The sequence below is a fragment of the Arvicola amphibius genome, chromosome 10 (assembly GCF_903992535.2).
Source record: "Arvicola amphibius chromosome 10, mArvAmp1.2, whole genome shotgun sequence".
Classification (NCBI taxonomy): Eukaryota; Metazoa; Chordata; class Mammalia; order Rodentia; family Cricetidae; genus Arvicola; species Arvicola amphibius.
The window spans coordinates 77,498,419-77,510,861 of record NC_052056.1 but is presented as its reverse complement, the minus strand read 5'-3'; the positions used below and the strand labels follow the sequence as shown (position 1 = coordinate 77,510,861).

Here is a 12,443-nt window from a genome sequence, read left to right as displayed (position 1 = left end):
TAACTTGAAATTTTCTGTGATTCTTGTGCTAGGGTATCTAATTATAAATTTGTTTGGTTTTTGGCAGGTGGGGGTGTTTTTGTTTGAGACAGTCTTACTATGCAGTCTTGGCTGTTCTGGAACTCTCTGTATAGATCAGACTGGCCTCAAACTCACAGAGATACATACACCTGTCTCTGCCTCCTGAGTGTAGGAATTAAAGGTGTGCGTCACCATGCCTGTTGTATAAATCTGAGAGAGAGGGGGGGAGGGAGGGAGGGAGGGAGAGGAGAAAGAAAACTTAAAAAATAGTTTTAACGCCAGAACATGTTGAAAAATGCATTCATAGCCATCAACATTTGTGTGGCGCTCTGGGCTCCAGAACACCTAGAGGTTACTTATGGCATCAGATTTTACAGTGCCTATAAGGTATTGGAACCTACATGCTAACCATTTGAGTGGCTCCAAAGCACTTATTACTATTGGTTTCAGAGCCAAAATGGCTTTAGGCTAGCTTCTGTTCTTTTATATCCTCATTTAATGATTTGAACTCGCTTTTAAAAAAAAGAAAAAAGGACAAAAACCCAGTTGTGGTGGCTTGGTGCACTATGAGAGAGCTGAGTTAAAGTAAGGAATACTTCAAAGCAGTCATTATCATCTACCTGCTTATTTTTGGAACAATAATTTGGATCAGTCTAACTTGCTTAGCATCTGAAGACGAGTTAATTTTTATCTGTGAGATGAAATACTGTAGTTTTGTGTTCAGATAATTAAAGTTCTCCAAAATGGGAGGCTTAGAGAACAGCTTAATGGCTTCCTCTAAAAATAATCCATTCACAGTTGATAGGTAGCATTTTGGTTGCTTAACATTGTATACAGTGTGTGATACTTTTATATAACCACTTTATTTAGACAAATACTATTGAGCTTTTGCCATGAGATATGACTACATGACAGGTAGTTAGAGAGGATAGAGAGAAAAGCTAAACATAATCAGAAATTCCATACCAAAGCATAGGGGCATTGTGGAAGGCTAGGCATTTGTTCCAAAGGTATTGTCATTAATCAAAACCTGTTCAGAACATTTCCCTTGGAGTTGCCTTTAATATCAACCACAAACCATGAAAGAAATCAGCCCCTTAATTTTGTATCATAGCTCAGTGTGTGTAAGGATGCATGTTCTTATAAGGTGGGTGTGAGTGTGCATGAATGGGTGTGATTTCTCATAAGCCCCTCTATCTTGTATTTTTTTCAAGAGATTTGGTTGTGTTTGTTTTGTTTTTTAAGACAGGGTTTCTCTGGGTAGCCATGGCTGTCCAGAACTCACTCTATAGACTAGGCTGGTCTTGAAATCGGAGATCTGCCTGCCTCTGCCTCTCAAAAGTCCAGCAAAAAAAAAAAAATGTTACAATTAACTTGTTATAATTACTGTTTTATGTCTGTGTCTATATGAGTTAAATGCCACAGGTGTATAGCTGCAATTGGAAGTCAAAGGTGGATATTTGGTCCCTTGGGACTAGAGTTAAAGGTGGTTGTGAGCCAACTGGTGTAGATGCTCAAGTTCTCTGAAAGAGCAGCAAGCATCTTTCCAGCCCCGTTCTTTTCTTTTTTTTTTTTAAATAGGATTTCTTCCTGAAACTTGGGGCTCTGCTGTTGGATTAGAATAGGTGGCCTGCCATTCCTAGGACTCTGCCTATCTCCACCTTCCCAGGATTGAGATTATGAGCACACACCAACGAGCCTTGCTTCACATGTGTATGCTGGGAATCTGAACTCAGGTTTCCATGCTTGTATGGCGTGTACTTTACCAATTGTCTTAGTTAAGGTTTTTATTACTGTGAAGAGATACCATGATCTCAGCAGTTCTTACAAGGAAAACATTTAATTGAGGTGATAGCTTATAGTTTCAGAGATTTATTTAGTCCATTATCATCATGGTAGGGAGCATGGCAGTGTGCAAGTAGACGTGGTACTGGCTTGATCAGAAGGCAACAGGAAGTAAACTGTGACACTGGGCATACTCTCCTACCACCTGGCAAAAACTTGCATTTTATCCAAAAGTTAGAGGCAAAGAGGCTGGGCCTGGTATGGGCTTTTGAAACATCAAAGCCCACCTTCCGGTGACACATCTAATTCTTCCTAAACAGTTCCAACTGGGAACCAGAATTCAAATATATGGGCCTGTGGGGACCATTCTTATTCAAACCACTACATTCCATTCCCTGACTCCTAGAGGCTCATGACCATATCATAAAACAAAAAGTACTCAGTCCAACTTGAAAGTTCCCATAGTCTTTTACGGTTTCAACACAGTTTCTAAATCCAGAGTCTCTTCTGAGACTCAAGGCAATCTTTTAACTATAAAGCTCTGTAAAAGCAAAAGGCAAATTGCATACTTCCAACAAATGGCATAGAATTTGCCTTTCCAAAAGGATGAAAGAGTGATTATTGAGGAAATATTGAGCCAAAACAAGATTCACCTGCCTTTGCTTTCTGAGCCAGAACAAGACCTGAAACACAGCAGGCAAACTTCAAATCTTGTAGCTCTATGTCTGATGTCAAAAAAGCTTAAATAGCTCTCAGATCTCCAGCTCCTTCCAGCTTTGTAGACTGCAACATACTTTTCTCTCTTGGACTGGTTTCATTCTCTTTCGGGAGTTTTCCTCAGCAGACATCCAATGGCACTGTCCTGTCATCTCCAACATCTGTGGCCTCCATTAGAATCCAGGCTTAACTTTCACAGCTTCATGCAATGGCTCTCCAGTCCTCCATGCAGGTACACCCTTGACGTCAACGGCATTCCTCAATAGCTATGGAAGATTCTGTCCCTGACTCTGTCTAGAGCCATGTGTTTGTTCAATTTTGCCTTGAAATAGAACTGGTCCTCTCCTTGAATTATGTCTGCATAAACTTTGCTTTATAGTTGCTCTTTAGGCAGAGGAAATTTCAATTTTTCTCATTTTGGTTGGGATTGTAAACTTGAAAAAAATCTTACACAAGAATATTAGAGGCGGAGCCTATATTCTGTCATATTGGAAGGTACACGTTTCCTTGTGACCTCTTAGTAACTTTTTTCATTTTTGTCCTCAAGCTTTGGGACAGTTTCAAGACTGAATCTGAAATAACATTGGGCCATCTGGGTCATCGATGGTGATGCACTTCTTTAATCTCAGAACTCAGAAAGCAGAGGCAGATGTATCTCTGTGAGTTCAAGACCAGCCTGGTCTACAAAGCAAGTTCCAGGACAGCCAAGGCTATACAAAGAAACCCTGTCTCGAGAAACCTAAAATGTGCACCACTATACCTGGAGTTTAGACCCAATTTTTCATTCTTTCTCTAATATCCTTATTTGGAATCAATGTACCAAGATTCTCTTTGTGTTTAGGAAATGTATTTCTGTGAGGGTAATGTTTTACATTGACGTTTCCATTCCTCACTAAATTCAGAGCTCAAGAGCAGGAATTTTTTTTCCCCTCCACCACACTTAAGATGAAGTCTTTCAAAAGGGAAGTACATTTCAAATAGCTTGAGTTCCCCAGAAGCTGTGACCAGCATTTTCTTGTTGCTGTGGTAAACCTATCAAAACAGGAAATGAAGTTGCTTTACCATGACTATTCATAATTGACTCATGTTGAATCCCTTTTCTTTCCTAAGTGTTCACAAAGCATCTGTTAAATAATAATCCAGAATTTTATGGCCTTTGTGTCTATCGTATCCAGAACAGCTTCTGGAACCTGTTCCAACTCATCTCAGCCGTGGAATAGACCACATATCCAAAGTCCTGTCCGTCCCATTCCCCCCCCCCCCATTTAAATTCTTTTATTCTTGATAATTTTGTGCATATATGCAATGTGTCTCGGTGATGTCTAGCCAATATCTTTCTTCCCACTTCCACCAAAGTCCTCCCACATTCCTATCCTCTTATTTTTCTTATAACCTTTGAGTTCAATTAGTGTACCTACTTGGACATGGGACCATATACCAGAGGATAGACAACCTATCAGCAGCTGTGCCTCCAAAGAATAACTTCTTCCCCAGCAACCATCACTTGCCAGTTACTCTTCAGCTATTATTGGATGTTATGAACCCTTCTCTCATTCATACTGGTGTGATCATATGCAGAATTTCACATCATTCCTCCCCATCTTCCAACTCTTACATTCTTTCCCCCATCTCCCATGAAATTTCCTGAGACGAGAGTATGGGGACATGATACAGATGTGCAGTTTAGGACTGAACATTCAGCAGTCACTTGTTCCCAGCACTTGGACCATTTTTACGTCTCTGCATTGACTGCTGCCCACTGCAGAAAGTTTCTCTGACCAAGATTGAGAAAGCATTGAAATTCATGGGTTTAGGGGCTAGAGAGATGGCTCAATGGCTGAGAGCACTATTTGTTCTTCTAGAGGACCCTGGTTCAATTCCCAGCACCCACATGACAGCTCACAGTTGTCTGTAACTCCAGTTCCAGGGGATCTGACATCTTCACGTGAATGCACATGAAATAAATTTAAGTAAAGTTTTTAAAAAGACCCTTTCAAAAAAATAAAAGAAACTTATGGGTATAGATATATTTAGAAGTCAATTTGACTGCATGTCCAGTTAGCAAAACAGCATTAGTAGATTCTCCTCAAGGACCCATGGCTTCCCTGGCCGTGGACTTTTAGTACCAGACACAGCTCTCCTGTAGAGCAGACTTCAAATCCAATCCAGAAGTGATGCTGTGTGCTGAACTTGGGCCTCCTGAAATAACAGTGTGAACTCTTATCCACTGACCCAGGCAGGGTCATTCACTACGTGACTCTGGCTGGTCTGGAACATCCTATATAGACCAGGCTGGTCTTGAACTCAGAGATCCACCTGCCTCTGCCTCCTTAGTTCTGAGATTATAGGCATGTGCCATCAGGACAGATACTGTAGGTCACCTTCCCCTTTCTTTTAAAAATTTTATTTTATGTAAATGAGCCTTTTGCCTGCATGTATATCTGTGCAGACAAGAGCAGGCCACACTATATGAACAGGATCATGGCTTCCTTTCAGGTAAAGCTGGAAATGGTGTCAAACCTTCAAACAAAAAAAAAATTTGATTATTTCACCACCAAGACAGGTGATACAGTAGAAAGCTGCACTGATGCTTGACTCCTAAACAGCCCCATCAGACAAACCCATTGTGCTGGCCACACCTTTGATCCCAGCACTCAGGTAGGCAGGGGCAGGCAAATCTGAGTTCTAGAACAGCCAGGGCTAGAAAGACCCTGCTTTCCTGGACCTGGGGGGAGTTGGGAGGACCTTGGACTTCCATAGTGTAGGGAACCCTGACTGCTCTTTGACCTGGAGAGGGAGGGAGTGGGGGTATGGGTGGAGAGGAGGGGAGGAGATGGAAATTTTTAATAAAAAAATAAAAATAAATATTAAATTAAAAAAAGTAAATAAATAACTCGGCAGTGATGGCACACGCCTTTAATCCCAGTACTCAGGAAGCAGATCTTTGAGTTTGAGTGTGGTCTACAGAGCGGGTTCCAGAATAGTCAGGGCTACACAGAGAAACCCTGCCTCAAAACAAACAAACTAGACTAAATAGTAAATATAAATAAATTAGCAAACACACAAAATAAAAGATTATAATTCTGTAAAACAGGCCAGATTTGACTATGATGTTCAGTGAAAACTTAAGAATTTGTAATGTTGAGTTTGACCAGTATTTTACAACCTTTTTTTTTTTTTTTTGCCGTGCTGAAGGATCAAATATTGCAGCTTTAGATGCTACCAGGCAGCTTTCTGGCACTGAGCTGACAATCCCAAATGTTTGTTAACTGTTTTAGTGGTGTTTTTTTCTTTGTTATGATTACCAAAGAGAGTATTTATTTCTTTTTGTTTGTTTGTTTTTGAGACAGGATTTCTCTATGTTGTCCTGAGCTCTATAGACCAGGATGGCCTTGAACTCAAAGAGATCCACCTGTCTTCGCCTCCCCAGTAAGGAGAGCACCACCACCACCAACCTGAAGTAGGCCCGAGTATAGATACACTTGCCAACTATGCGTCCTTTTGCCTGCCTCCCTGAAAACCACTACCTTGGGCCCTATTGTACAAACCAAGGAAAATAACATTTAAATACTTAATTCTGTTTAAGAATTGTATTTCAATTGTATTTGGGGGCAATACAGCGTGTTAATGGCATCGTGAGATGATTGCAACCACCACCAAGTTTACTCCTAAAGCATCAACTCTTCGGGTGGACTCAACAGAGGTATCAATGAAAATAAATACCATTTTATAAGCATGAACTTTAGAATAATAAACTGTTTTACTGTGTCCTGGTTCTAGTAGTTAATGAGGAAACAATATTTCATTGCTTACCAAAATTTTCATTGCCGTAGTCAATGGCCAGATGTTGACATTTATTAATATAAAATGCCTTTGTAGAAAATATTTAAGTAAATGATTGCCCCCCCCCCAAAAAAAAGATAGTAGTAATATTGAAAAATTTGAACCATCCTGAAATTGAAAGTGAAATATTTATTGCTTCTGTTCAGAATTATTTGTGTCTTTAGGATAGCTTGGGAAAAACTAAAGACCTATCATGGCTGTGAAAGTATTTTTGTTTTGTTTTGTCTTTTGTTTTTCTTTTTTTGTTTTGTTTTGTTTTACATTTTTTTATTGACATTTATTGAGCTCTACATTTTTCTCTGCTCCCCTCCCTGCCTCTTTCCCCTCTTCAACCCTCCCCCAAGGTCCCCATGCTCCCAATTTACTCAGGAGAGCTTGTCTTTTTATACTTCCCATGTAAATTAGATCCATGTATGTCTCTTTTAGAGTCCTCATTGTTGTCTGTGTTCTCTGGGATTGTGATTTGTAGGCTGATTTTCTTTGCTTTATGTTTAAAAACCACGTATAAGTTAGTACATGTGATAATTGTCTTTCTGTGTCTGGGTTACCTCACTCAAAATAATGTTTTCTAGCTCCATTCATTTTCCTGCAAAATTCAAGAAGTTTTTTTTTTCTGCTGTGTAGTACTCCATTGTGTAAATGTACCACATTTTTCTTATCCATTCTTCGTCAAGGAGCATTTAGGTTGTTTCCAGGTTCTGGCTATGACAAACAAAGCTGCTATGAACATAGTTGAACACATGTCCTTGTGGCACAATTGAGCATCCTTTAGATATATACCCAAAAATGGTATTACTGGGTCTTGAGGAAGGTTGTTTCCCAATTTTCTGAGAAATAGCCACACTGACATCCAAAGGGGCTATGCCAGCTTGCATTCCCACCAGCAATACAGAAGTGTTCCCTTTTCCCCACAACCTCCCCAGCATAAGTTGTCACCAGTATTTTTGATCTTGGCCATTCTTACAGGTGTAAGATGGAATCTCAGAGTTGTTTTGATTTGCATTTCTCTGATAACTAAGGATGTTGAACATTTCCTTAAGTGTCTTTCAGCCATTTTAGATTCCTCTGTTGAGAGTTCTCTGTTTAGGTCTGTACTCCATTTTTTTTCATTGGATTACGTGATCTTTTGGTGTCTAATTTCTTGAGTTCTTTGTATATTTTTGAGATCAGATCTCTGATGTGGGGTTAGTGAAGATCTTTTCCCATTCTGTGGGCTGTCGTTTTGTCTTGTTGACCGTGTCCTTTGCTTTACAGAAGGTTTTCAGTTTCAGGAGGTCCCATTTATTGTTTCTCTCAGTGTCTGTGCTGCTGAGGTTCTATTTAGGAAGTGGTTCCCTGTGCTAATGCATTCAAGTGTACTTCCCACTTTTCTCTTCAATAAGGTTCAGTGTGGCTGACTTTATTTTTGAGGTCTTTAATCCATCTGGACTTGAGTTTTGTGCATGGTGATAGATACGGGTCTATTTTCATTCTTCTACATGTTGATATCCAGTTATGCCAGCACCACTTGTTAAATATGCTTTCTTTTTTCCATTTGATATTTTTTGCTGCTTTATCAAAGATCAGGTGTTCAAAGATGTGTGGATTGGTATCCGGGTCTTCTATTCGGTTCCATTTGTCCTTCTGTCTGTTCTTATGCCACTACCAGGCTGTTTTCAGTACTGTAGCTTTGTAGTAGAGTTTGAAGTCAGGGATTGCGATGCCTCCAAAAGTTTTGTTTTGGCTATCCTGGGTTTTTTACTTTTCCATATGAAGGTTCTTCTGAGGTCTCTGAAGAATTTTGCTGGGATTTTGCTGGGCATTGCATTGAATCTGTGAAAGTGTTTTTTAGAAGATTACTTTGTAGGTTTTGTTACAGAATTACTTCAGTATTATGATTCAGTTTCTTGAAAGCAATAACAACAAAAATAGTCCTGTTTTGTTCACATAAGTTGATAACTGGGCTAGAGAGATCCCTTCCAGGTTCCATTCCCAATAGCCAGATGGCAGCTCACAACTGTCTTGTAACTCCATTTCAAAAAGGTCTAATGCCCTTTCTAGCCTCCTCACGTACTGTATACATGTGCACCGCCATATATGGAGACAAGCATCTATATACACAAAATAAAAGTAAGGAAAAAAATTTAAGAAAAAAATAGGAGGTTGAAGTTGATAAAGGGGACAAGCATCCATATATACAAAGTAAAAACAAACAAATCTTTTTAAAAGAAAAAAAAGTAGGAGGTTGAGGTTGATCAAAGACAGTTAAGCTTTCCAAATCTGGTTTTTAGTGGCAAACCTGTTGATTGATTTTATGTGATGTTTTTGCTGAGTCAGGGAATTCAAAACAACAATCAATAGTTGTTTTGGAGGCAGAAATGTTCTAACAAAAAATGTATCTGCTATTTAAGACAATGGGAAAATGTGGTGATTTTTGTTGTTGTTGGTTTGTTTTTGTGGGTTTTGTTTTGTGTCCTGTAAACCTATCTTGGGTTTATGGAAATGAGCATTCATCTTGTGAGCAGGGCCCCGAAGCTCTTAGGTGTCAGTCAGCATCTGCTGCCTGCTTTGCCGTCTTTCTCTTAAGTATCAGTACAGATGTTAAAACTTTAATACAAGTTTGTATTCCTTCCGCCAAAAAATTCTGTGAGCTGTTTTTAATACTGTCTTCTCACTCATAGCACCTTTTTAAATTTTTATTTTTAGCTCTGCCTATGATAATCTCAACAAAGTTCGAGTTGCTATCAAGAAAATCAGTCCTTTTGAGCACCAGACGTACTGCCAGAGAACCCTAAGAGAGATAAAAATCTTACTGCGCTTCAGACATGAGAATATCATTGGCATCAATGACATCATCCGGGCACCAACCATTGAGCAAATGAAAGATGTGTATCCTTTTCTAACATTAGCCACCGCTGCTGCTGCCTGATCACTTTGTGGACTAAATAACTGGGAATCAAGGAAGAGTACATTAAAAACATTCTTTCAATCACTCTGCCCGTACACATATAGCATGCTAAGAGGAGATTGTAATCTGTTTGCATATACTTTAATGTTTAAAGCATTTTACTCTTTTCTCCATTTTATTAGTTTTTGGTAACTAATTTTAGTTATGTTTTAGGTAAGTCCAGTGTTTTCTGTGTCAGTCTATAACAATTTTCTTTAGTTTTAGTTTTGGAAAATCTTAGTTATTGTCTTTCCAGCTCTGTTGTGCTTGTTATAATAGTGAAAAGGGAAACAAACAAGCATTCACATGAGGAAGTGGGTACACCTGCTGGATCAGTGCCTTCCAGACAGTCCTAGTCTGCTCCTCTTTCAGCCTCAACTTCCTGTCTTTAAAATGGGTAAACTGGGCCTCCTGGTCTTTTATGCCCCGATCAGCTCTGACACATGGAATTGCATTACATTACGTGCATTATATTGCATTGGAGGTCAAGACTGCTCTAGAAGATCCCCTTGTAGTCTGCACCACTAGGGACTGGCAGCTCCATGTCTCCAGGCAGATTTTTCCACTTTTAAACAGCTCTGTTAGTAGGTAGTGTGGTATTTTAAGTGAAATGGCTCCTGCTGCCACCACCTGTTAGTCTTGGTTTACCTTTTGTCATAGAGCCTCTTGTAGATGACAAGTTTGGTTTGGTTTGGGTTTTGGGTTTTTCAAGACTGTTTCTCTGTGTAGCCTCTTCTGTCTTGGAGCTCCGTAGACCAGGCTGGCCTTGAACTTAGAGATTCGTCTGCCTCTTTCTCCACCAAGAGCTGGGTGGCACCACTGCACATCATAGTATAATTTTTACAAGAAATGATATGTGTTAGCTGAAATTTTGGGTGCTTAAGTAATAGCTGGCAGGAAAGGAAGAAGAGAAAAATCCAGCATCAACCCCTTTTTCACACTGCTTCCCTTAGTCTTATATATGTATCAGAATTTAACAGTAGTCAATATGGAAGAAAGGCAGAGATTGGACTTGGACTCAGAGGCAGTGTCATTTCTAGGTTTGTGAAGATATTGGTGCAGGAAGTAAAGAAAACAAGTGTCATTACACATTGCTTCTGGGCCGAAGAGATGAATGTTGATGTTTGTTGACTGCCACACTCTTTAAGCTTTGGAGGCAATTGGCTGATAGTGGACAATTTTGGAAAGCAGGGAAGTTGAGACTTCAAGATTGGCCAATATTCTGTTTCAAGTCTCAGTTTAGGCCCACATAGGGCAGAGGTGATGTATATTTTCTTCCATGAGAGTGTACCCATGTTCTCTTCAGTTTCTCCTTTTCGTTGATGACCTTGCTATATCGGAAGCTGTATGGGAAAAGTTTTAAGAGAAGTTGAATTTATTTTGGTGCTTTGCTAAGTATGATCAACTGTTGGATGTTTTACCTTAACCTGTCAAACAGATATATAGTACAGGACCTCATGGAGACAGATCTCTACAAGCTCTTGAAGACACAACACCTCAGCAATGACCATATCTGCTATTTTCTTTATCAGATCCTGAGAGGATTGAAATATATCCATTCAGCTAACGTTCTGCATCGTGACCTCAAGCCTTCCAACCTCCTGTTGAACACCACTTGTGATCTCAAGGTCAGCTAAGTCATTTACTCTTAAGAATGATGAATACTAGCCAGGCGGTGGTGGTGCACGCCTTTAATCCCAGCACTCGGGAGGCAGAGGCAGGCGGATCTCTGTGAGTTCGAGACCAGCCTGGTCTACAAGAGCTAGTTCCAGGACAGGCTCTAAAGCTGCAGAGAAACCCTGTCTCGAAAAAACAACAACAAAAAAAAAAAAAAAAAAAAAAAAAAAAAAAAGATGAATACTTTTTAAAACAACTTGTGTTTGAGGTATTGTTATTTATATTCAAACTACCAGAAACACAGTATTGTATAACAAAAACACAAGTACACAGTATCAGTCTTGTTCCTTCTTTAACCCACTCTTCCTTTCCAGAGATAGTAGCCACTGTAGCAAGTTAGTAGCTCTTATGTGGGGGGGGGGGGTGGGCTTAGATATTTTATATATACAGTGTCATGTGCATTTTTTTGTTTTTTAATCCTTTGTATCAAGAAAATGAAGCAAGATCCATGGTATTATACAGCTTCTCGCTGAGATGAATATAATCTTAAGTGTTCAGTAATGTCAGGAATGGTCACATATGCGTCAAATCCCAGCACTAGGAGTCAGAGGCTAACAGATCTTTGGAAGTTTAAGGTCAGCCTGGTGTATATGGCATGTTCCAGGCTGGCAAGGAAAGAAGAAAGATAAGATAGCGAACATTGACAAAGATGTAACTGGAGATTTCTCGTTCCGCCTGGTCCCACAGCTGCTTTTAAAATAAGCACTCATTGGCGTAATATTCATTACATACTGTTTGGCCTTTTTGCTCAGGCTTATTATTATCTAGCTCTTACAACTTAAATTAACCCATCTATTAGTTTATATTTTATCATGAGACTTGTGACTTATTACTTCACATCTTGTTTCTCCAGCAGCTGCTGGTGTCTCCCTCTACTCAGCCTTTTTACCCCCTGTATTCAGTTTGGCTTTCCCACATAGCTATATTCTGCCTTGCCATAGGCCAAAGCAGCCTTATTCATCAGTCAGTAAAAGCAACATATTTACAGCATACAGGAGGGCATCTCACGTCACAAAAAAAAAATTTTAAGTATGTACCTTAGTAAAATGAAAATAATGTGTCCACAAAAAAACTTGTGCATAGGTATTCATGGTAGTGTAATCATTGTCACTGAGAAATGTAAACAATCCAAATGTCCAGGTAATTGTGGATAAAATGTGGTAGATCTATATAGAGTTTATAGTTGAGAGCATTAGGGGAGACAGTACTAATTCATTAAAGTTTTTTTATGTTGTTAAATTGTTTAAGGTTACATAACTCTGTAGCTGTAATATTAAAAACTATAGTGTAGTATACTTTAACTATGTGTAGAATATTCCAGTAAAGAAACTTTAAAAATATATGTAGATGTGTAGGAATAATAATTTCTTGAGTTTCCAGTTAAATGAACAGTCTTATGTAAAGCTTTGTTAGATATGCCAAGCCAAGAGGCTGAATGTCTGCCCTTGAAAGTGGAAAACTGAGAGATGGAAAC

The 12,443-nt window shown here is 39.3% G+C and overlaps 1 protein-coding gene across 1 annotated transcript in view; it reads left to right on the top strand.

The window, feature by feature from the left end:
* Positions 1-12,443, top strand: part of Mapk1 (mitogen-activated protein kinase 1) — a 65,316-nt gene that overhangs the window by 27,025 nt on the left and 25,848 nt on the right. The window contains exons 2-3 of the mRNA XM_038345025.2: positions 9,052-9,234; positions 10,731-10,920. Of these exons, the coding sequence (XP_038200953.1) occupies positions 9,052-9,234; positions 10,731-10,920 (373 nt within the window). The remainder of the gene's footprint in view (positions 1-9,051; positions 9,235-10,730; positions 10,921-12,443) is intronic.